This window comes from Stegodyphus dumicola, chromosome 1, assembly GCF_044657685.1.
Source record: "Stegodyphus dumicola isolate Sdum_Otavi_A_Nest chromosome 1, ASM4465768v1".
Classification (NCBI taxonomy): Eukaryota; Metazoa; Arthropoda; class Arachnida; order Araneae; family Eresidae; genus Stegodyphus; species Stegodyphus dumicola.
In genome coordinates, this window is record NC_140768.1 from 124,285,170 (window position 1) to 124,312,432 (window position 27,263).

The 27,263-nt window shown below is 34.9% G+C and overlaps 1 protein-coding gene across 5 annotated transcripts in view; it reads right to left on the reverse strand.

Moving 5' to 3' along the window:
- Positions 1 to 1,784: 1,784 nt before the first annotated feature.
- The window catches only part of LOC118196550 (neuropeptide CCHamide-1 receptor-like), a 347,332-nt gene continuing 321,853 nt past the window's right edge, over positions 1,785 to 27,263 (reverse strand). For all 5 annotated transcript variants that reach the window (XM_085820060.1, XM_085820065.1, XM_085820072.1 and 2 more), the window contains one exon: positions 1,785 to 3,602. In XM_085820060.1, the coding sequence (XP_085676186.1) occupies positions 1,892 to 3,061 (1,170 nt within the window). In that variant the 5' untranslated portion in view covers positions 3,062 to 3,602 and the 3' untranslated portion in view covers positions 1,785 to 1,891. The remainder of the gene's footprint in view (positions 3,603 to 27,263) is intronic.

A 27,263-nucleotide genomic window follows, 5' to 3' on the forward strand; every position in this document is an offset into this window, starting at 1 on the left:
GTGTACGTTGGGTATACAGTGGCGTAGCTACAAGGGGGCACTCTCGGCGGCACTTTTCTCCTCAAACATTATTTTATAGGGCTAGTTTTGTGGACTGCCGAGGCAGACACAGAATATTGAAATTCTTAATTGCCATGCGTAATTAAACTGAGAAGAAGCATAGTTTTTACTCTCGATAAAAAATTCAAAGAAAACATTAAAAGATTCAACTTTTGTTATACAGAGGCTGTTCACACATTTTTTATACGATGTATATTGTATTTAAAAAACTAAATTACTTAAAATTCTTGTGTTTTAAATGTTCTATTTAGCATCCCTTATTCTGAACTATCTTTCGACACCGCAATTTCCAGGATAATAATGCCTTTTGAATTGGCAGAAGATGTATTCTATCCCATTCCTCCGGAACAGCTTTCCAGAGTCCTGTTAGGGTTTTGGTACAACGTTTGGATAATGCAGTTTTTAAAGTTCGAAAGCACAAAACTCCATAGGTGACACATCGGGAGATTTAGTAGGGATATCAGTGAAGGGTATGGCTTTGATACCAGTTTTTTGTTCCATTTCTTTTAGGAAATTTACAGTGGATTTTGATGTGTGACTGCTAGCTTTGTCCTGATGGAGTCTCACAGATTGATGGCACTGTGAGTAAAGCGATGGTATTTCATTCAGAAAAATTGGCGACAAAATATGTTCCTGATAGTATTTGTAGTTAATCTTGACATTTTTTGCACTCTCTTTATTTTTAACTTGCCATTATAAGAAAACCCAGCAACAATCATGAATCCCTTAGAAAAACTTTCTTTCGATTCTTTGAACCATGTACTTAATTTTTTTTCTCCCTTTTTATGATAATACATGGCTCTTTTTTGTTACAATCATTTAAATACACCCATGTTTCATCTATTGTGACAATTGTTTTCCATTTTTCTTTGGATAAGTGTTTCTCATATAGAATTCTGCAGCGTGTCCTGCGTTGAGCGATATGTTTTGGAAGAAGACGATGCACATTGCTTTTTTTCGCTTTCTTAAGATTTAAATCAACGTATATCATTTTTTTTACAGTGGACAAAGAGCATTTTAATGATTTTGCAACTGTTCTTTGACTAGGGGGATTTTCTTTTAACATTAAACAACGTACCTTTGCAATTGTCGAAGATGCCCGTTTTTTCCTTGGATACTTGTTTGGAATTTTTGTCCCACTTGAGGTTCCAGTTTGACGGTTTTTTTTCCCCTTTCTTATTGATGATATTACCTATCGACGCTTTAGATATCACAAAACCATGACTCTCATATCGTTTTTGGATAACGGAGTATGCATATTTCTCTTCGGAAAGAGCGTAAATGTAGCCTTCGAACCACTGCTTTGTTAAATTCGCCATTTTGAATAAAAGCAAAACTTTCAAGCCACAGACGATAATTTTTTGACTTTTAAAAACACAGTACAATTGCAATTACTTCTTTTGCAGCAAACGATTTTTTATTACCACTTACTAAAATCGTCTGAAAAATGTGCGAACAGCCTCTGTACCTTTCTTATTCAGTCGCAACTTTTGAATAAAAATTATGAATATCAACTAAAGTGGGATAATATAATTTTAAAATGTTGGAAATGAAGTTTTTCTTCAATATTAAACTTAGAGTTTTAATGGATTTCCCTATATGTCATTTTGACTAGTTTGTACATCAAGAGAGAATCGAAGCTGCAAAATCTCTAGCTACACCACTATGTGTATAATATCTGTAACTTCCAATCGACGGTAATGAGTAAAACGAGGAACCAAAAATTGGGAGCGAGAAATTTTTATTTATTTCACAACATTTATAAACACAGATTTTTGTCAGACGTTAAATGTTATTTAAATATGTTCTATGCATTTTAATATTTAAATTCTCAAACATTCTTCAGCATTCCTTCCGGTATATTCCGTAGCGTGGTGCTGTGGAAGGTTACGGTCTCTTTTCGAATCTCCTTGGGCTTGCAACAGCAGCAGAATAGATACCGTTTGAAGTAGTTGCGGAACACGCTACTGATGAGGTAAAGCGCGATCGGATTCAAACAGCTGTTAGCGAAGGTCATGACATACCCCATAATCTTCCAGCTGTGCCAGAAGGAATTGTAGTGTGCGTTCGGGTTTGGATCGAAGTAATACCAGATAAGAAAGACGTGGCTGGGGAAGAAGCAGACGGCGAAGATGACCACGAAAGCCAAAACTATCTTGGCCACCTTCGTGCGCGACCTGAGCTGCTTCAACTGGGTTGGATTCTCTCCGATGCTATTTCTAGAACTCAGCATGAGATGCCATGCGATCATGACGTAGAAAGACGCGATTAGAATCAGAGGGATTCCATACAGCAGCATAAACTTGGTGATGACGACTACGCGGGGATACCACGGCATGAGGTTTTGTGGGAACGGATAGCAAACATAGATGACCTTGTCCTTGCTGACTGGGACCTCCCAGAGGAAGGAAACATAAGCACCCGGAGTTGCCAATAAAATGGACAAGAACCAGATCCCGAACGCCGTCGCAATTGTCATGGTCTTAGCATTGCTGTTGGTGTGCCTCTTGATGGGCAGAACGATGGCTATGTATCGATCGTAGCTAAGCATCGTCAAAGTGAAGACGGTCACGCCCATGGAAACGTCTTTCAAAAACTCGCTGAGTTTGCAAATGAACTCCCCGTACGGCCAGCTTTCGAAAGTGTAGATAGTGCTTATGAAAGGAACTGTTCCAACAATGAGGATGAAATCCCCCACGGCTAAGCTCATTATGTAGGTGTTAGGGATCGTTCTCATGGTCCTGTGCCGGAGGAAGATGCAAATGAGAGTGCCGTTGCCCAAGAAGCCAGCCACGAAGACCACAGCGAAGACAATTGGGACTATGTAAGTTTCCATTCTTTCCTCATAAGGCACATATTCAGTGGAATTCCAAGTTCCGTTGTCCTCCATATCATTGGCGACCATCATTTCCATGTTGGAGTAGTTGACCAGAGGTAATGTTGATGGGCAGGCTTCGCACAAAGACTCATCAGTTACTGGTCCAATGTCGGAAAGCTCCATATTAATATAAAAAAAATTACGGAAGCTGGGAATTACACTATAAATACATTATTGTCCATTTTTTTACAACTTATACGAAAACTCTCTTGCTTTTATTCAAATGGCATAAAATCCGATGATTTTACGTGGAACTATATAATTAATGTATGCGTAGTACACGTTTCATCAACTGCTTAAAAAATTCAGTAATGTCTGAAGTGTAATTTTATTTTTATGGTTCAGATATATGATTACAGTTACAGGTCCTCACTTTATTTTCAATACATTTTATTTGATCTTTGCATCTTGAAATGTATATCCGCTTCAACTATAGTACTGGTAAATGTCACTCGGTAAGAATGGCTATGGGTTTTTCCCCCTTGTAGTGGTGTAATGGAAGATTTATCGGGAAATCCCCCCCCCCAAAAAATAAATAAAAGTATGGAAGGAAATTTCTTTCGCAAAAAGGAAAAAAGGAATTTTTCTTTTGAATGGAAACTCTGTCGACGGTTTCCTTCACCAGTGCTGGGTTTCTATTTTTGGGGGAACTTTCTGAATGAATCTGAAAAGAAAAAATAAACACAGTTTTAAGAAATGACAAATGTAATATTAATTTCATATGAAGAATACCAATAAAAAGTTTAGTTTTTTATTTAATTAAAAAAATGCTAGTTCAAAGTAAATATATTGTTAAATAAATAACAGTTCCTTCAATTTATCTTTGCAAACTAGCAAGTTTTATTTCTTTTCTTTTTTTTTTTTTTAAATCTGATGTCTACACCACATGACTTCCTTGTATGGAATATTAAATTATGCGCATTTTTTCTTGCATTTCATTTAAACTTATTAGATTGAAATAAACCTACTTCGCCGACACCGCATAAACCACAATAGAATAAATGCATTCTTTAAAATTCACTTTGTTTACCATAGCGACACTCTGGCGCTAGGTTCACTTAACAGTACTATCTTTCGTTCATACGAGTATTATAACTCAGAATGCACAAAATTTATATCATTTAAAGAATTATCTAATCGTTGCCACATGTTCTATTCAAATACTATAATAAAGCTAGAACGATGTATAAAAGAAATTAAGCAAAGAAAGCAAAAAAGAAACAGTTTTTCACAGACGATTGAGTATTTCTCATTCAATTAATTCAGTTTTCACTTCGCGACAAGGCAAAAATACATAAAAACTCAAAATATCTCTATTAAAAATTACGAAGTAAATCTTAAACGCTTATTTCCTCGAAGAAATGCCAGAAAGGATTAAGCATGATTTAAATAATAAATGAAGGCGTTATCTTTGTTGTTGCGAAGCTAAGTTTCTCTAGATTGGCAACAAATCCGCTATCCTGCTGTTTCAAATGTAAACAAGAGCAATGGCCGCCATCAAAAACATTATTAGGCTTAGCGGCACTTAAACAACTTTAAAATTGTTGATAATTCTAAAAATATTGCATACAGATTTACTAAAGGCATAAAAACCTTAACCGGAAGATAAGAACAACATAATTCAATCATTTTAAAGCAAAAAATGCACAATTTACAAAATTATAAGAGTAAAGAAATTGAGATCACTGAGCCGGGTAACAGAGTGGATATATATATATATTATATACGTTTGTTGCGGATGATTGCAACCAAAATACGAGGTGCACATCTACATGTTATAGCAGTCCTATATACAAAATTTCAACGTTCTGAGGCTACTCGTTTTTGAGTTATGTGAGATACGTACGTACGTTCGTACAGACGCCACGAAAAATTCTCTTCAGAATTCATTTTAAAGCAGTTTTATAATTTTTTTTGGAGGAAAAGAGTCTTTTATTCTGTCCTTACGTACAGATATCACGGAAATACATCGTTAAATTGCATTTGAAAGAGGTCAGAATGGGATATTTTCGTTGAAATATGCTGCCTGAAACTTTTCGCGATTACAATACTTCCTTTTTACTTCGTACAAGGAAGTAAAAAAGCCCAAAAAGGTTACTAACATCGAAACACCATTTTGCGTTAATTTATTTTAAATTCGTTGCTTCGCCAGTTATGTCCCATTTCAGGCTTTTTTAGGTAAAGCATTTTTGAAAATTCGTCCTATTTCAGTCTTTTTTACGTATATGGGGTAGGTAAGAGAAGTTCTGATTTCAGACTCTCCATTCAAGTTCAGTGCTACACCTGAAAATGGGATCCAGTGTCACATCATAATTGTGAAAGATTCCCTTCAACGCTTATTATTAAATTATCTGATAATAACATTTCGTCCTTTAAGCTTGATAGTTAAAAAATGTATGCATACTGTATTAATATCATTCTTAGTAAACAGGACGTAATGTAGTAAAGATGACCGTTTTATTTGATTACAAAACAATGGTGTTATTTTGAAGGATAGTCTCATGGCCTTAAAAAAAATAACGGTTAAAATACAGTGTGTTTCAAAAAACAAATATATAGGCATTTCGAATGCAGAAATTTATTAAACTGTGTGACATACGAATATGAAACTTTACACACATATGTACGAACCTCTCAAGTTCAGATTACAGATGTTCAATATGTCCTCCATCAGCGACACGAAGAATATCACATCGATACTCAAATTCCTCCCATACTCGGGCAAGCATGTCCGTCGTCTCTGATGTTATGACAGTACGGATCCGGTTATTCACCTCTTCCAACTTCTGTGGGAGTGCTAGTAAATAAACGTTGTCTTTAATGAAATCCCCACAGAAAGAAGTCACAGGGTGTCGAATCCGGTGATCATAGAGGCCAGCTGAGGCATACTAAGTCGCCAGCTCCTTGGCAACCAATCTAACGGTTCGGTAGAGTTTCATTCAGATAATCATGCACTTGGCGACACCAGTGAGGGGGGGCCGTCTTGTTGAAAAATGAAGTTGTCTTCGTGCAGCCTCTGAAACAACCAGTTTTGTAACATAGCGATATACTGCTGACCGTTAACCGTGTTTCTATCAAAGAATGGACCGTAAACAGATGATCGGGTTATCGCACAAAACACATTGATTTTTGTCGAATCTCGTACATGTTCAATGGCTGCATGTGGGCCCCAAATTCGAACATTGTGTTTGTTTACATGACCACTAACATGAAAAGTAGCTTCATCACTGAACAGGATGCGTTGTGCGAAAGCGTTATGATTGTCAATAGCATCAATAATCTCGTTACAATATGCCACACGTTTTCGTTTGTCATCAGGGGCGCAGAGCCTGTAACAAATGTAACTTTTACGGCTTCATAACCAACCGCATCTTGAATTTTACTCGCCATGTGTCTGGCGCATAATAACCCTCGAGGTTTAGTGCCATTTAAAAAACCAACCAACCAAACATAACCAACCGACGTCTCAAAACACGCCAAATTGTTGTTGTAGGCAGTTGTAACTCCCTACTGGCACGACGAGTTGATTTTGAAGGACCACGTTGGAAAGCAGTTTGAATTCGTGCAACATTTTCATCGGGAACACGAAGGCGGCTAGGACTCTTTCCTTTACATACACATTCTGTATTTACAAACTGTCAATACCATCTGCGAATGTTCCACCCATTCGAAGGATCACTTTGGTACATCAAAGTGAAACGTCTCTGCACTGTAATCACGGAATTGCACTTCTCAAATTCGAAAACACAAAATGATTTCTGCTGCGGAGTAGCCATTTTAAACATGTGACGGTTACCACGCAAAATAGAAGACAACTGATATCTATCTGCTATTAATATAAACTAGACTATGATTCGTTTAGCCAACAGCCGAGCCGAAGCGCAGTGATCGATAGTTTTGACAAAATAACACTTTGTAATACGTATATTCTTTTTGAAACACTCTGTATTTTGATAATTCTACACTTTAAATCAAAAGAAGGATGAAAACTTTTGGTGCGGCCGATTGGCACGAAAATGGGAGGTGCACAACTACATGCTATAGCAGTCCTATACACACAATTTCAGTGTTCTGAGGGGACTTGTTTTTGAGTTATGCGAGATAAATACATATGCACGTACAGATGCCACAAAAATTTCTTATGAATCTATTTTTAAAAAATCTCTTCTGAATCTATTTTAAATCTCTTTTATAATTCCTTTGAGGAAAAAGAGCCTTTTATTCTGTCCTTACGTACAAATGTCACACAAAAACATTGTTAAATTGCATTTGTTAGCGGTCAAAATGGATATTTTCGTTGAAGTATGGTACCCGGAATTTTTTGTGAATACAATACTTCTTTTGCTTCGCACAAGGAAGTAAAAATGCAGCTTTCAAAATTTCAGTATTTTTTTAATCGTTTGTCTTTGCGTAAAATCAGATCCTGTAATACTTTTTATAAACTTTTATTCGTGGTGCTTGACAGTCAGAAGTTTGCTGTCGAACTAGAATGCTTAAGTGCTGAGAAGATATCGAGTTGAGATTTTGTACGCACATTTTTCGTGAGCAACAGTAGCATGATATGAAATGAACTTTTCGAAATTAAGTTTAGATTTTTTTTTTTTTTTTTTTTTAATTTAATGTTTCGCAGATACCTTCGTTTACAGAAAAAATTAGAAAGATTAGATTTTTACGCTTTGCAAAATCAGATAGTGAGGAAAACATGTCTTTTGAAGGAACCTTATATGAGATTTTTACGCAATTTCTCATTATTTGGCTAAATCGCTGAATTTTTTCGATTATTTGATGTAAATAGTTGTTAGAATGACAGTTCATTGTGGAAAAATGATTTTTTTTCAGAGGGTAAAATATAGAAATGAAAACTTAATAATAATAATTTTTTTTTTTTATAAAATAAGCTTTTACTTAAAATACATGAAATGAAAAAAATGATTTACTGATAAAAATATTGTAAAAAAGGTATATACTTTTATGAAATCAGAAAGGTTGAAATTAAGTAATTCTCTTTGCGCAGTTCATTTACAGTTTCATATCACGAACAATAAAAGCGTTGGATACGTGAATAACGAAATTGAGTAATCGAATTGATTGTCAAAAGTATAAGCCATAAATTTATCAAGGGCGACTCATGTATTATTCAAGATATAAAATTATAAATAAATTCTGTAAAGATAATTATTTAATCTTTTGTTCTCGTAAAATTATATAATAACTTATTTTTATTCTTTTGATTCATTAATTATTTTAGGAATTTTAAACAAACGCTTATTTTATATTAAAATAAAATTGCTTCATTGAATAAACTCTTCAGTTAAATAAATGTGACGTTTCTAAAATTTTGAGTCAAGCCTCGTAATGGTTTTTTTTTTATACTTTGATTGGAAAAATTCGACTGAGGAAAAGTCGCGAAGATCCGAATTGTATCTCGAATCTTCAAGATAATGGGGAATTCTAATATTCCGTTCTTAATCAGTGGCCTTTCTTTGCCTAGCATATCCTTGACCTGACGAAAGATCGTGTGATTTGTCGTAAATTCAGTAAACATTTATAAGATTTTATGCCAGTGAATGTGTCTTGTACAGTCACACATTCAGCACAGGAAATATTTTATTGTAATGATTTTTCAAAAAAATAATTTTATAGTACGAATTTCTAATTACACGTTTGAGCACGAGATGGCGCCTCCGTTTCCTTTAGTATTTGCTAGTTCTTGGAGATGAGAATTTTTTGGAATTCGAATCGAGAAGTGAATCAATCCCTTAGGTAAAAATTATAATAATAAACGAAACAAAAAAAAAAAATATATTTAATATTAAAAGTTTTTCAGTAAATGAAAACTTTTAATCTGCATTTAGTAAAAAACAAATTTAAGAATAGTGATTTACAAGGTTCGTACACGTGCTTGCACACATAAATTAAGTACTTTTAAGGACCATTAGTGAAAAAAACTAAGGCCCTATAAGCAAATGGGAACTGAATAAATTCAATTGAAAACATTATCTATGCCTGAACTTCACTTTTGTAATACCACCTTAAAAATAAAATAGATCCGTAAGTAGGATGCATTACTATTAAACATAACTTAATTAACATATTACTAATAAGTTTGAAAATAAACTATATGAAATTTATAAACTAGAATTAAATATTTTACATTTATAATAGTTGGACATATTTTAAAGAAGATAAGTGACATTTATTTACGTTTCATTAACAGTTAGCTTTATGTTGATTTTTTTATGTCTCATTTTGTCATATACTTCCTCAGTCTAGAGCAGTGTTTTTTAACCTTCTTGGCACAATGAACCACTTTAAAAATTTTAAATATGTCACGGACCCCTCTGTGAAAAAAAATTGCTTAAACATCATTTATTACAAAATATATTCGTTTTTATTATTTAATTATTTTAATATTTTTATTTCAATAGTATAAAAAATTTGAAGAAATTAAAATTTTTAATGTGAAGGCTGTTGCTGCTTTTCCTTGATTAACAGATTGAATTGAGGGATGGTTTTCGACAAAGCAACGCGCATATCATGTTCGACATTCAGTCTATTTCGATGGTTTTTTTTTTTTTTTTTTTTTTTTTTTTTATTGTGACAAGTGTAGAAAAATCTCGCTTCGCAAAGATATACTGAAGCAAACGGAATAATGGCTGCCATAGCTCGTTTTACAAGCAATGGGTAGGCTTCTCTTAAAGAAGACTAAAACTCTCCAAGAGTTTTTGAATCGAAATCCATTTTTAACAAGGACTTTGTTTTCAAATAAATTAGCTCATCTTTGGCAAGGTTCATGTCATCAATCACAGAAAATATCACAAATAGTCAATATCACAAATCAAGTCAATATCACAAAGAAAAGGATTACGAATCCACAACTCATCTTTTATATTTATTCCATCCGAATTGAAATATTTTTCAAATGAAACTTGAAGTACTTCCAGGTGTTCACAGATTTCACTTTCGAAGTTATTTAATAACAAACTATCTTTCCGAGATCCATTTTCAAAAAGCACTTCGTCCAACATTTGAAAGTTTGCATATATCTCATTTTGAATTCTAATTTCCCAAAGTGACATTTTCAATAAAAATCTCAGTGGCATCCATAATTGTTGTATCAGGCCCTTGAATTGAAAGACATATATCGTTCATGTGGTTAAAAATGTCTGCCAGGTAAGCCAATTTACATATAAAATCTTTTTTCTTGAAATATTCGAAGAGTGAGTTATCGTTTTCTTCTAAAAAAAGTGATACTTCTGTCTTCAACGTGACAATTCGTTTCAAAACCTGCCCTCGTGACAGCCAGCGCACTCCTCGTGACAGCCAGCGCAATTCCAGCGTTCAGAAGTACCTCATCTTCTGCGTTCATTTCTTAACACAGTGTTTTAAAAAGACGATGATTAAGAGCTCTACTTCTAATAAAATTCACAGTTTTAATAACTATTGACAATACTTCTTTTAAGCTGGTTGGAAGAGTTTTTGTAGCCAGTGCATGTCTATGTAAAAAACAATATGTAACAATAACATTAGGAGCCTCTTTTTTTACCAAATGGGCAAAAGCAGATTTATTGCCAAGCATCGCAGGTGCTCCATCCGTACAAAGTGAATGAAGTTTTGTTTCCATTCGAAGTCGTGTTTGGAAAAGAAAACATTTAAAATCGCTAAAACATCATCTGCCTTTGAAATTTGCAAAAGAGGCTCACAAAATAAGAATTCTTCTTTGATAGTATCAGCAGACACGTAACAAACAGAAACAAGAAGTTGACTACAATTTGAGATGTCTGTAGTTTCATCCAGTTGCATACTAAAGGGAAATGGCGATGCTTTCAATTCATCGATGATCTGTTTCAAGGTATTGCAAGAAATTTTAACTATTCTTGAATGTATCACATCCTTGGACAATGGAATAACCTCAATTTTTTCCCTCTGTTCCAGTCCACAAACTAATTCAAACATTTCCAGCGCACATGGCTTAATTAATATCTCTCCAATAGTATGCGGTTTCTTACTTTTGGCAATACGATATCCAACTCTGAAAGATGCCTCAACCAAAGGTTTTCATGAAATACCAAATCCAAGTTTGGTTAATGTTCCAGATTTCGAAAACTGGGCTTTCTTCTTTGTAAAAAATTCTAGATCTTTAGACGCATTTTCAGGATGAAGAGATTTGAGATGCTCTATCAATTTTGCCGGTTTCATACTGGCGTTTGCCAAAACTTTTCCACACAGAAAGCATTGTGGCTTTTCAACATCGTCCGATTCCTTCATGAAGCAGAATCCATATTTTAGATAATGTTCATCGTATTTCCTTTTTTTTTTGGACATTCTGGGGTACAAAAAAAAAAAAAAAAATCAAATAATCAAATGAAACATTAAGACACACATACACATACACACACACACACACACACAAAAAAAAAAAAAAAAAAACTTTAATTACAACTTATGAAAAAGTAAAACAAATATTTTGTTTTAAAAATTTGCAAGAACTTTGCGGAACTGATTTTAACGTCACTTTATTTCCAAATGAAGTAAAATTCAAAGGCTACTTTGTGCTTCTAAAAATTTCAAATTTTATATGGTTTGCGAATGTTCTTTCCCTCGTATTGTGGAGGTCTCTATTATTGGGAAATGGCAGACAGACGGCTTACAAAAGTTGCCCGTGACAAATTTTTTTTTTTTTTTTTTTTTTTTAAATATTGATGCAAACATTTTAAAAATTAGAAGCAGTCGACGGACCCCCAAAATATGACCCATGGACCCCCAAGAGGTCCATGAACCACAGGTTAAGAAACACTGGTTTAGAGGTTTAGCAAATAGCAGGTAAATTTTGTGTCAAGCGGAATAGGTTAAAATGAGAAGTAAAATTACAATTAACATGATCCATAACAAAAAGACTGGCTGTTGTCACCTCTACTGCTTGTCTAGAGAGACCTGCCGATCAGAACAAACCTGAAAGGCCTAAGGTTGGCAAGTTTTGAAATTTAGTTGGAGCTCTGTCTGACTTGTCATAGATTCGTGTAGAGTTTCAGAGGTTATAACCCCGTTAATATACACTCTTAGACTTACGACGCACCACGACGCACCGAGAAGATATAAAGCAAATTGGACACAAATTGATATGCATACAGGTTTCGACGAAAAATGCACAATTTTACACTTTGGCTGCCAATGAATGAACAGTTGTCGCTACAGCGCATCTGATCTACGCAACTGGCAGGATATTTAAGAGGAGAAATTAGAAGTCCAGGTCATAAATTCTTCACGAATTTCATTCCGTGTACTGGTATTGGACAGTAACTATGCCTCGCATACAGATGCGCGAACGATATGCGCAGATGTCAGAATTTGAGAGAGAGGTCGTGTAGTTGGGCAAGAAGCCTGTTGGTCTTATTGGCGAATAGCTCGACATTTGATCAGGAGCGATGCCACTATTAGACGATGTTGGCAGGAATGGGTGAACTATGGCCGCACGCAGCGTCAAGAAGGAAGCGGTAGGCCTAGAGAAACGACAGAACGTGAAGACCAAGCAATCGTCAGAGGACACACACAGCCGCAGATGCATCATTATCATCGATTGTACGTGTAACTAGTGCTTCAGTGACCGCAAGGACCATTCATAGACGGCTCACAGAAAGGGGGCTGAGGTCACGGCGCCCCTTGCGCCGACTACCATTGACCTCTGTAAGACGTCAAGCTCGTTTGCCATGGTGTCGGGCTCATTCGCACTGAAATGTCACTGACTCGAGTAGAATAATCTTCATTGATGAGTCCCGCTTTGAACTGAGCAACGATGACCAGCCAAGGCGAGTCTGGAGACGCCCCGGATAGCGGTGTGATACCAGGTGACAAGTGACGGAGGACGGGGGCGCCTGGTGTCTAACATAGGTAAACAGGCATATGCCCCGCGTCCTCCACTATCTAGAGGCAACAACTCCCTGGAGCCTCATGAGGCCGCCCCGGGAGTTTATTGGGATCTTAAAAAAAAGTTAACATGGCCATACAAGGGCTAGACTACATGTAATACATTGTAAGAACGTGAGACAACTGAAGGTTATGGTTACAGAGGTAGAACAAAATAAGACATAAACATAAAACATAAATGGAAACATATAAAGAAAAATCATAAAGAAACACATAAAGCACTAAAAACACAAAAAGGTACACTAAGATACACGTAACTAAATAAACACCGAACACACATAGATAAACACGATGCAGACAATTATATAATGTGGACACATAAAAACGAAACACTTGATGATGTTATGAGACGCATAATAGCACGTAATTATTTAAACAGCGCTTGTGATACTGAGAGGACACTCAATAAGGCACGCATATATACGTGAAGCAATGTGATGACAGTAGTTCATGAAGCAATGATAATAATAGTACGCACAAGAAAACGCGCAGATATACAAGATGCAATGTAAGGACTAAGGTACATGATGCAATATAATGGTAATAGTACATGTTGCAATAAAGTTAGTAATTCACATAACAGGTAATAGTACACACATGTGAGCATACAAAGATACGTGTTACAGCATAGTGACAAGAGTATTTGACGTAATGGTGCTTCACACTGTACGTTGCAGTACACACATATATGCAGAACGTATACTCGATGACAAATAGTACACATATAAACGACGCAGACGATTAAATGATGCAGACACATGAAGAAAATAAACTTTAATATGGTGCACATAAAAATTATGAGACTCATATTAGCTTACAGTTGATGATACGGCACGCGTGACTTGATAGTACACACAACTGTCCATTCATATATACGTGATGTAATGTGATGATGGTGATACATGATGCGAAGATACTAATAGTACACTGAGCGGTTAATAGTGCACACGATAAGACATGCAAATATACATGTTGTGGTGTACTGACCACATAATGCTAAAACGACAATAGTGCACAAACAAAACTTGCGTGTAGACAAGATGCAGACAATTAAATGATGCAGATAAACATTAATATGATACACTTGATGATATTAAAGATGCATAATAGCACATGGTTGATGATAGATGCCTGAAGATATGTCACCCGTGGTACAAGGTACACACAAAGACGTATAATAGCATATAGTTGATGATAGATGACTGAAGATATAACATCCGTGACACTGATTGTACACACAGTAAAGCACAGATACATATGATGCAATTGGCTGACTAAAGTACATGATGAATTGCTGAAAAAAGTACATGAAGAATTGTTGAGAGAACACGTGACAAGACATGCAAGTATACATGTTGCTGACAAATGCATGCTGCAGACTCAGAGAGGGGCTGAGTCTGCAGTAGTAAGTAGGCTGACAAAGGTCTTGCCCTAATGCCGTTATTGCCTTCAGAATGCGGCAGATTTTACTTGTCGTGGTCTTATTTTTGATAGTGAAGCGGTAGAATGCCTTTTCATTGTTGGATGGTGTAGGCAGGTGGTACTGCGACGTAAGTGGGCATTGGTAGACATAATGGTCGGGTGTGCCTTCGTTGCCACACACACATACATTTGTAGTTGAGATTCCGTGCCTACCGAAGTAAGTAGGGAAAGGGCCATGTCCGGAGATGTAGTGTGACAATGGCGCAATTCCTATAGTGCGGTCAGTGGACACTTTTGGGAAGAACATATAAATTCTGCCTGTGTCACTTAGGTCCCACTCTGATTGCCATATGCGGGCAGCTTCATCCTTGAGTAGACGTTTGAGGTAAGAGGGAGGCGATGGAGCGGTGTGATACCAACCTGACTGTCTTCCAGCAGACAGGCCGACAACCAGGAGTGATGGTCTGAGGTGCTATTTCATTTCATAGTAGGACCCCTTTGGCTGTCATCCGTCGCAACCTTACAGCACAGCGGTACGTCGACGAAGTTCTAAAGCCCGTTGTGTAGCCCTTCATGTCACGCCACCCTGGGCTTACATTTCAGCAAGATAATGCCCGCCCACACACTGCACATGCTTCTACTGCTTGCCTTAGGGCTTGCTGAACATTACCTTGGCCAGCAAGGTCGCCAGATCTCTCTCCTATTGAGCACGTTTGGAGCATTATGGGCAGGGCCCTCCAACCAGCTCGAGATGTTGACGATCTAACATGCCATTTGGACAGAATTTGGCACGATATCCTCAGGAGGACATCCGTAACCTCTATCAATCGATGCCAAGCCGAATAACTGCTTGTATAAGGGCCAGAGGTTGACAAACGCGTTACCGACTTTTTCACTTTGTGAAGCTCTATCACTCAATAAATCATCCAATTTTTCTCAAACTGTAATCATTTGTTTTTCTGTACATGTACACTGCTTAAAAAAAAGAGGGGGGGACAGTGCTATATCTGATAAAGGCTCTGACAAAATACTTCGTGAAGAACTTTCTAAGGGAAACCAGCTGTCACACACGGTACACATGAGAAAATCCACGAAAACGCCCATGCAACCAGCCGTTTACTGGGATTCGAACCACGGAGTGAACTACCAGTGTTCAGCGACTTTACCGCTCGGCCGTTTGTCGGCCTTTATGAAATGGAAGGCGATAACTTTATTTAAAATGATATTCAGAAATATCAAGATATTTCGAAAAGTTGGATGCTTTTTAATATACTTGCAGAATGGCACAGACCTTTGCCTAACGTGCTAAAATGACGCTATTGTGTACTGACGATAAGCTCTAAGACTAGTTCAGTGAATTTTACAATATCTGGGCTTCACCACAACTGTGTGTTTAAGCTCCCCTGCCCACAATCTAAAGTGGCAATACTAACAATTCGCAAATATGTGGCATCTCCTTCGAGAGATGTGTTATGCCTCCATAATGATACGTGTGTAATCCCTTCAACAGCATGTGAACAACATCTTCTTACGCAGTGTTAGTGAACGCTTGTGTGCCTCACGGTGCACACATTGCTGGGGCACTGCCCAATAATTAGTGCTACAACATCCTCGTGCCTTTTATCAGTGTTTTTATCTATGTTCTTTGCGATGCTACAATAATCAACGCCTTAGCAATCTAACCGCACTCTTCTTCTGCACACATGAGTATTCATGAACTCATCATTCATCATTCAAGATGTACCTGTATTTATATCCAACAGAACTGCCTTACACTAACATTGTGCTCCAGCTTTCATGTGACTTCATGTACTCCATTTATCTTTTTGTGCCTTAAGTGACTATAGCCCCGTTCACATGCAACGCTCCTTCGCACAGCTGCCGTTAGCAAGGGGAGAAAAAGGAGACATGAAAGAGTTTCGTCTTTAGGACCCGTTCAGAAGACCACCGTCTTCCTTCCCCTTTACATCTAAGCCTCTGTGAACAATCACGTCTCCGAATTGGCAGATTTCTAATACTGTTTACACATTTTTAACGCTGTTTACTGTTGTTAATTTTGTAATCTGTACTTTCGCAACTGGTGCCTGAAATTTCGTAATGGTTCCTGAAAAATATATGCTTTTTAATTATTATTATTATTTTATAAGCTGTTATTTAGTTCACTCTTGGTGCTTGTGGCTATTGTTAAAAGATGATTATGGATTTTTAAACTGCTCCCCGATAAGATATAGAACTCAAAAACTTTGTACATACACTGCTTGTGGATGTGGTGTCACGCTTTTGATTTTTAGAGGATTAGATTTTTTTCAAATTTAAAGTTGAAACGACTTTCTGCAAATATTAACAAATAAACTGAGAATCTCAGAATATTACAGTTTGCACCATAACACACTGTGGAGGGGGAAAAATTAAATGAAATTTTTAGCGTAATTTTTTTAAAAAAATATTTTGGGAGAATTTTTGAAAATCGTTCATATTTTTAGACTTTTTGACGCCCATTAGTTTTAAAATTTCATATCTAAAAATATATCTGTTACAAACTTCCATCATTTTCACAGCTTATAAAACAAACTTTTCGCATTTAAAAAAAAATGATAAAGGAAATTAATTGTATGATTTTTTTACTTTTTTGAAAGATATGCAAGGAAGCAGAATGGGAAATATTGGTTTTTCTTGGGCATCAATTCGAAACACCGGTTTCAAAGTAATAATCTCATTATACCACAATATTTTTATGACATTATTTATGCTATATAAGTTCTTATTGTTGCCAGCTGTTAATTCAGCGCGAGATTGGAGATATTTCTGAGTTAACTTTCTCTTAAGATGCGTTTTGCATTCCGTTGTGTTTAACGTTCTTATTAGATTGAAGCATAACTACTGATTATACTTAGTGATATTCTAAACACTTGTACGAGTATTTCTGTGGAAAATTCCAGAACTTTGGAGTGTTTATGTTGATAAAATAAATTTAATTAAGCTATCATCGGATTTGAGTGCAATGACAATCATTTACGTACTATTATCAACCTATTACAAACCCGCACGCACGCAACAATATTATAATTAATTAATGTATTAAAACTGTTTTGAACGTGTTTTACAAAACAAAAACAGGTAAAGAAAAATTATGCTTGCGTTTTATGAGATTTTGCAATTTTTCTGGCCACATAAGGTTTTAAAAAAAGGTTTGTAATTTATGTTTATATTTATCAATTGAATAAATAGCACTAGGTTTGATTTATATACATATGTGTGTTCTGAAATTCAGTAATAAAATTTTAAAGATTTGAAATGATTAAATGTCTATTTAGACAGTTTGTATTCTTTAAACTGCAAATGCAAACTGAGAAACCTTTTGCATTTTTTTCAATAAATCCTTTTACAAGTCCTAAAACATATACAGGTAGGGACTAAATTTTTTATTATTTGTACTGCTTACTTAAAATTATATACTTTATAGAAACAAGGATGGGTTTTTCAAAATACTGAAAGGAAAAATTATTTGAAATGAAAATGTGACTGAGATCATATTTGTTTTAAAGATTTTAGATAAAAGTGTATTTTTTCCCCTCAGAAACTAATTCATTAATTGCAAAATCATTCCTTGAAGTTATTAAGAGCACTCTAATAAATACAATAAAAAACTGGGGGGAGACATTGAAAATTGTAGGAGAAGAAAGACATTTTAATTGTAAAAGTTTTCTTTAAAAATTTAAATTAAAAAAATACTAGCAAAAACGTTTTTTTCAGCTTAAAATTATTTTGTCTCACAAAACCATTTAATAATATTCATAAAAAGTAGATGAAAATGCTTAAATTTAAAAAAAAAAATCATTCAAAAGGTACCGAGTCCCTTGTTGCGTTGAAGCCGATATTCACTTGTCTTAACTTTAGTTTTAATTTGAACGAACCTTGTCTGTATTTGTGTATAATTTCCGTATCTTGTACAGTTCTATCTAATTTTTAGGGGCATACTATCACATCCCCAGACATCTATCAGCGCGATTGTTTCGCTGACAGTCCAGCGAGCAGTAACTAAAATTAAGTGAACCGCGCAGTATAGTACGGGAAATCTCCCCATTTGCCCTGCTCCCGAGAGGTAAGGAACATTCAACCAAGTTTTACCTCCAATTCGGCGAGGCAGTTAATGCTTGTCCCATGTGAATGGGGCACATTGGAAGAACCGGTTTTCGCTACCGGTCGAATCTGCTCTTGTGAACGGGGCTTATGTGTATGTACCTGTTTTTTGTGCTCTCTGTTTATGCATTTTACGCATTGTGCTTTGTGTATTGTTGCTTATGCATTTTTATGTTTTTTTATGCGTACGTCTTATTATCCAAGTATTTTTAGTTTAACTACCTACTATCTGTAACACCACAGCTTGCCTCTTCAAACTGTAATACAATCCTACTAATGCCCTTGTAAGGCCATGTACTTCCCTTTGACAACCTCAATAATCTCCTGGTGCAGCATCGTGTGGTTCCAGGAAGCTTTTGCCGTAGTTAGAGGAGGGTTTGGAACACATGCCTGTTTACCTCTGTTAGACACCAGGCGTTCCAGTCCTCCGTAACCTACCTACCTACCTACTTGCAGAATGCCTAAAGGAAAAGAGCAAAAATAAAGTAGAATGCCTGAAGAAAATGAGAAGAAAAAATAAATTTTTGCGTAAAATTTAGTATTAGTATTTTTTTTAATTTAAAACCTTTTAATCTTATGATATTTGATTCTTGCGATTTCAAAAATAAAATATTTGACTAAAATATGAATAACATTTTAAGAAACCAAATGTAGGATAAAATTGTGTAAAGCAATGAGCACAATGGTAAAACTGCTTAAAGCAGTGTATGCAAGTCATCCTAAGTTAAAATGTCGGTTATGCATCTCTCTTATTTATATATACCTTTTCTGAACGGAACATTGAAAGGCGTGTTAACTGTGTTTTACTGTATTTTCTCTTTTAATATATGCAGTTTTCAAACGCATCGTAGTCTGGGTTACAAAGTATTCTTCCGAAAGAAACGCAATTCAAATAAATAAAATCAAATTCTGAAAAATTTATATTAATAAATATATTTAAAATGCTCAGTTTGAAGGAATAAACAGAAAATTTGAAAACAATTATCTGAAGAGACAATGCAATACAAACAATTGAAATAAAAGTATAAAAATTAAAAAATTACCTAAAATAATAACTACGACAAAATATATATATAAAGAAAACTATTTGGAAAAATAAATAAATAAATAAATAAACGCTGCACCTTTATTTACGCAGTTCGAATAGGTAAATAGAAATTTTTAAAACAGTTATTCAAAAAAAAAAAAAAAAAAAGCATGCAACTTAAACAATTAAAATGAAATTCGAAAAAGAAAAAAATTACTTAAAATAATAAGTTATAATTAAAAATATAATATAAAGAATATTATTTGGGAAAAAGGAACCATGGAGACTTTTTTCCCTCTTACAGGAAAGGAAACTAGGTTGCCATATATTAAGAAGTTCGCCAAGTGAACTATTATTGGCGCAAACTGACAAAAAAGTGCCAACATAAATTTGTGAATTTCTCCGTAAATTTCGCTCCCAATTTTACAAAATTTCATATTTAAGAGTAATTTGAGTCGTAGAATCGAAATATGTAAAAAAATTGGTATGTTACTTCAGAAAAAGTCCGATTTTGTGTCAAAATACCTATGTTAGAATAGCGCTATATATAAATCTAATATATATCCTAAGTCGCGCTTTCGAGACATGAAGAACGCAATTTGAATTTTGTCAATCGGCCCAGTAGAACAGGAGATGTAGCACTGTCCTTTTTTTTTTTTTTTTTTTTTTTTTGAGCAGTGTACATCGCTTCTACCGATTTTCGTTTCATTCGGATAACTCCTTCTTGGTGTGTCGTTTTTTTTTTTTTTTTTTTTTTTTTTTGATTTGTTTTCTGTTTAAGAGTGTACTTTAAGGTTTCAATAAGCCATTAAAACACCAGAGGTGATAAGTTATTTTGTATTATTTTAAGTCTCGTTAGGTGCGAAGAGTAAGTTTTACATGAATTTTTCCATTTTTGTGTTTTATCTTGTGACCACGGTAAGGATTAATGAAAGGCAATAACTTGCTTTACTATGCAGAAATATTTTTTAAGTGTAAGCAGTTAGTTAGAAATAATTAAAGTAGGTAGTTAGGCAACCTTAGTCATTATAGATTTACATAGACACTATTAAATTTTATTTAATTTTTAACGATATTTGTTAAAAAAACCTGTTCAAATTACAATCTAGCAACATTTTACAGTTTAAAATACATGTAATTTATGACATTGATGCTTAAACAATATTAGGATAATTATACATTAAAAGCTACAAAAACATTTATGTTTTGTAGCAACAATACTCAACAAAATATTTATGCGTCTTTTTAATTTGTAGCCTTCCCAGATATTTTGGCTAATTTATATCAATTTCCTTCTCTTTGAGCATGTTTTCTAACAGTTAGAAATTTGTCCCAGTTCGCAAACCAGTGTTCTCACTAGTTTCTGCGTGCTTTATCCCCTAAGGGGGCCCACCAGCGGCCGAGCGGTAAAGTCGCTGAACACTGGTAGTTCGGTCCGAGGTTCGAATCCCGCGAACGGGCTGGCTGCATGGGCGTTTTCGTGGTTTTCCCCATGTGTAACGTGTATACGAGCCAGTTTCCCTTAGAAAGTCCTCCACGAAGGCATCCCTCCTCTTAGGCAGATAGCCCTCGAGGCTTTGCCATAATCACACACACACACACGCTTTATCCCCTAACTTGCCAATCTCTTCACAAAGTACCTATGAGGGTTTACTTGATCTGGTAAAAGTTAAATAGCCCCAAACCTGTTCAAATAGATAGACGTGAAGCAAATTATCACTATGTCTGAAAGTAACTACGAAGTCAGACTATCAGGTTCTGTGTTCCTCCTTACTTGCTTAAGGAACATTAACTGTCCTGACTCGGAACAGGGAGCTTACTAAAGCTATGTTCAATAAATTTGGGAAGTAGACAATACACACAGGAAGGGTATACGAAACCCTTTATTTTTCTCTCTTTACAATGATTTCCGGAACTTCGGAATACAGAGACCAACCATTTGTGGTCTGAACGTAAGAATATAAAAATATTAACTAAAACTCTAACTAAACTAACTTTGGATTAATAAACAAGTGCCTAACTCCAAGATTGGCCGTTAATTAACAAAAAGCCGTATGTAGTACAGAGAGCTGCTAAAACTACGATACGTTTAAAATTATCACGAGGATTAAACCTCTGGCCTTGAAGACAACCAGCAACCGAGTAAAATTACTATGGCAAGCGGCCTGCTTCTAATAACTCCTTCCTCTCTCTTGCTTGGCCACAACTTCAGTACTTGGCGTTAGCAAGACAAATTTGCATAAATAAGTTAAAAGCTTTTAATTCTGGCCGGAAGTAGAAAATAAGAAGTGATAGTAAAGATTTAAAACAAAATAAACGTTAGTAAAACTTAGGATCCTTACAAGACAAAGGTTTAAATAAGAAAATAAAGGCGTGTTCTTATGCTAACAAAATTAATTACAGCTCGTGGTGATGTAATTAAACAATAAGAGTCAAATTCAAATTAAAAATGTGGACTAGTGGTCAAAGACTATACAATTTAATCTTAATTTAAGCTGTATCAGTAAATTTATCATCATAACAAACTGAAATGTCATAGTAGCGATAACGCAAAGAGGATTAATTATAAATTATCAGAGCTGGCTGGAACTAACGCAGTGAGCAAGTGGAGGTCAGAAAAACACTTTGTGTTACACTCCAAAATCCTCAGTTTAAAAATTGTCTAAGTGATTTGCATTCTGGTGAGGAAATAGAAATGGGAAATTATAGTAAAGGCTGAAATTATAAACAACTGGATAATTTAATAATAATAACTACACATATCTTTGAAGAATAATTTCTTTCTCTTTATGCATTTAGTTCTTTTCTTCAACACGTTTCCTTTTCATTTTAGAGTTTTTAGATTTAATTAAAGATTTCTGTTATTCTAAAAAACCTAAATGCATTTAGAATGTATAGAAAAAGCTTCTAATTTTATTTCTTTAGTAATATAAGAACATTCAGAAGAAATATGAAATATATATGGTAAGGGGCCGGTGACAGAGCTAGTGTTTTAAGTATTTTGGCTCTAAGTAGGCCATCATAGGCAAAACAGAGCTAGTGTGGCAGAATTTTTAGAATTTAGTGACACACCAAACAATAAAATCTAGAAATGGCAAAACGTTTAGAATTTAGAGCAAGCATTGGAAGCAGAATTTAAAAGACACAGAGATTGCATCAGGTAGGAAAATGCCTAGCGCCAGCCCTGTGTATGAAGCATTAAGACAAATTAGGTGAATCTTTTAAATTGTCAGTCTTCAGTTTTTTTATTAATTAAAAAAAATCCTTTCTATAATGCCTGTTCATGTCATAAGATTCAAAGCATTTTCGATATTTCTCATGCTTGTGTCTAATGAAAAGTAGGGAAAATAAAGGGAAGATAAAAATATTAAGAAAAACATTCTAGTATCAGAAGTAAAACATTCGAATATTATGTTTTCATTGTTCTTCCAGACGTTCTCCAAAAAGTAAGAAATTCATCGCAAACTTTCTGTAAAATACATCCATTACATGCCAATACCATAGAGAAATTTTCATTTTGTGACATTTTTCTGGAATTTTCTAGAATCGTGGGTCTATAAATCTTGCCTTCAAATCCTTCTAAACTTTCCAAGTCTAAAATCCTAAAGGAAAATTACCCCCTAACAATTCTGTAGCAGCAAAAAGCCTGAAATATTTTGAAAAAATAAATAAATAAATAAATAAATAAATAAATAATAAAAAATAAATAAATAAATAAGAGGGAAAAAACTGTAAAATTAATTATATAGGGAAAACTGGTGCATATTCTGAGACAGTAAAAACTCTTACCACGAAAAAATTAAAAACAAGACATTTTTAATTAATTACACAGCTATTTTGCTTTTGCTAAGAACTGTTTAGAAAATTGTGATTTATAGCATTATACCTTGTTTATTTTTCAGATTCAAAATATTCTATAATAAGTGGCCAAAATCGAACTTTATAGTATGACAACGAAAAATAAAAATGCTTTATTTTAATGCTATTTTTTAAATATTATTTCTATATTTTACCATTATTGTAATGAAATCTATAAGAATTCACATTTTACCAATCAAAAAGTTGTTTAAAAGCTCTTCACTAGAAAAAAATGAAATAATTTCGAAATACTTATGTTTCACATCTTGCTCAAAAACTAGAGTATCCCATTATTTATATTAGAAATGGCAACAAATTATAACCCATGAGCCCATTCAAAAGATAACCATATTTGACAGTGCGTCGCCAAAAATATTCTTCCAAAATGCTAATTCACACTCAAAATGGCAGTCGTAAAAACGGGCAGAAGTTTCAGATGATTAAAATTAAGGACCTTTTGCCGATTTTGGCGAAGTTAAGGACTTTTAAGATCCAAAAATCGATTCCAAAATAACCTAAGGACTTTTAAGGACCGTATACAAACTCTGTTTTAATATCACTTTATCTGCTTTGTTCTCATGCAAAATCAGAACCTGCAACAATATGTTTACTGTGTGCGTGTGATTATATCAAAGCCTCGAGGGCTATCTGCCTAAGAGGAGGGATGCCTTCGTGGAGGACGTTCTAAGGGAAACTGGCTCGTATACACGTTACACATGGGTAAAACCACGAAAGCGCCCATGCAGCCAGCCCGTTCGCGGGATTCGAACCTCGGACCGAACCACCAGTGTTCAGCGACTTTACCGCTCGGCCGCTGGCGGGCCCCAACAATATGTTTACAATCTAGGGTTTACAAAATTTTGATTTAAAATTTCAAAGGTTCTTTTTAGGATAGGCTTCGAAAAATTCGCATGAGAAAAAAAGGGGTGAAGATTCGAGTTTTCTGATCTCGAATCTTTCTTCAATGTTTGTCGTTTTCCGAAGTTTCGAATATACTACTATCACTAGTTGAACTGATAGAAAGACTGTAAACCTCAGTTACGGTTTCCTTCTTTAGATAATAAATTTTTATCTTTGACAGTAACAGTATGAGCAGGATTGTGGGAGATATAATTAATTAATAGAGATATAATTTAAATATTTATAGAAATTTATAATTGTTAGCTATTGTAAAGCACAGGGGTGACCAGCTTCTGTATGTTTAAACAGGACTGACTACTGATTTGGAAAGTAATTGATATAAATAGTCCCTCTGATGCTTAAAAAATTATTTAAATTGTACCTATTTGTAGAAAAAGAAATTTCCAGTATCTCCCATTTACAAAATGGCGCAGACAGACATTTCATCTATCTTATATGCAGCATTTGGTACACTCAGACAAGAAGATTTGACGAATTCTTTTGCATATATTATGTGATCGGCGTTACAAAACGAGTAAGAATATATTATTTATTATTTTTTTATCTCACATATGCATTGTTGCTCAGACCTTTTTTCATGATCATTTCATATATGACAATCCTTTTCGTTTAATAATAAATTTGAATGACTTTTTTGTATGTAATGTAAATGTATTAGAATTTCAAATTTTTAGGAAGAGATTTACAATTATTTCATTTTTTGGAAGCTCACAATTGATGAATATACAACGTGTCCATAACAGTCCTTATTCGGCCCTTATTTTCAACTTGTGAACTAAAAATTACTAAACTGTTAACAACCGGCTTTAGTGCTTGTTTTCGCTGCCAGCGGGTACAGTGGTTAGCGTCGCTGATTGCCGTGCCGAAGGGCCCGGGTTCCAATCCGGAGAAGGCACGGATGTTTGTAAATGTATAGTGTCCGTGCGGCATGGGTACACTAAATATGCGGCGAGACGGAAGTCCTCTCGAAAGGTTGGTGGTAGGGGAAGAGGGGTGGGAGATACCATCAAAATTGTGGGCGGAACTGAGCTAAATCGCACTGTCACCTGTAAGGTGCTCAAAGCTGTTGTCAACGACAGGCGTAAACTTGCGCTCCTTACCACCAGAAATTTCGTGGGCTTGGGCTGACTGTAGGTCAGACAAGTGAGTATTAGCAACAACAACAACAACTGTTTATTTGGGCTAATTGTGAAACTACATATATTTTAGAAGGATTTCGGAGCCGGTTAATTAATGCCTAAAATACAAAGAGTACTTTTTTGAATGTTCGAACTAATAGCTTTCTTTCTGAACTGCTCTGCATTGGGATTTCCCTGGCAGAACCTTTCTAAAAAAATTTTCATTCCTTTCCCACTACTTTCCAGAGTGGTGGGTTTGCACCGAGAAAGAGCTCTTTTCGAGAGACCAAAGCCACAATTTTCCATAACTAGGAATGTCAGATCTTTGCAGTAATACGTTGAAAAGGTATGTATTCAATATCTATATCAGCTCATTTTTTTCAAGAAATACTGAGGTAGTTAGGTACTTTGTTGCTTTGTCTTGATGAAGAATTATCATTGGGATAAAAAATTAAATTTGTTCTATTAATATCGGACGTAAAACTTTCACTTAACGATAAGCTGAATTAATTTTAACACTTTCTTCCTCTCTTCTTACATTTTAATTTCCCTTGTTGCTTATTTAGCACTTAGAAACTTTAATACCATGCATTTCACAACGTTTTTGAATAAAGTAGCAGGCATATTTCTCTACAGTAAGCGTAAAGACATTTTGAAAGAAGAATAAATTAAAAAATAACAGACGATTTTTCTCAACTGAAATTCGCTGTTGCCAGAAATTTTTATTCCAAAACGTTTGCTTTTTAAAGCTTTATCAAAAATCGTTCTAAAAACTTATAAACATCCTCTAATTATTCTAGTGGGTTTCCTTGAAATTTCTCACATATAATGTATTTGAGATGGCAATACAATAGTCTACAGGATTTTATTTTCAAAATTCCATATATATTGGTATTCCATACAGATCGCTTAATGTTGAATTTTTCTTATTAGGGGATAGTGATAGTGATAGTCATAGTGATTTCCGGCGCAAAACCTTGAAGATTATATGCGCCGAATACAGGTGTGATATTTCAATATACAGATGAATTACAGATACAAATATTAAAAGATATATATTTAAAACAAGCTCACTGATAAAATCAACAGATAAAGTGATGAAGGCTGACATGTAAAGTAAAATCCAAATGATTCAACTGTTAAAATAGGTAAAATTAATGAATGACAGTAGACATTAAAATTATTTCAAAATGAATGATAAAACCCAGTATCTATTAGATATAGGAAAATATTAATATAGCAACAAAGAGGTTCTCTGTCTGCTTTTAATAGGTAGTTATGTGTCACTCGTGAATGACCAATTCTGAGGCGAGTTAAAAGCACTTCCTCTCTCCGATTTCCATTTGCTTCCGAATGTTAAATTCTCATTTTTATTCTTCTCAGCTTTTTATTAAGCTAAGCATCCCAGAATAGCTGCCACATACATAGGACCTTCTGCTTGATCACAATGTTCACATCTTTACAAGGAATGAGCCGACTAGACATTTCGACAGAAGTCTTTGCTGTGATGTCTGCCAACTCATTACCTTTTATCCGTAGGTAATGCCCCGGAACCCGGCAGTAAAGAATGTCATATCCACGGCTCTTCAAGTTTAAGTTTAACTTCAGAACTTCAACGACAACAGGATTTTGGGTGTCGCAAAACGTTTCTAAAGCTTTCAGTGCATTGAGCGAGTCCGTATATCTAATAAACTTTGTGTAGTCCAGAGATGAAGGAAAGTGCTTCATATACAGCAGTCAATTCAGAAGTTAAGACGGAGCAAAAGTTATGTAGACGGACGCCCTTCATATAATTATCAATCACAAAAGCTGCTCCAACATGATTACTTTCTTTAGAGCCATCCGTATATACAGGAATGTACTTACTGTATTTTTATCTATGCTCAAGAAATAACTGTCTGTATATGATATCATT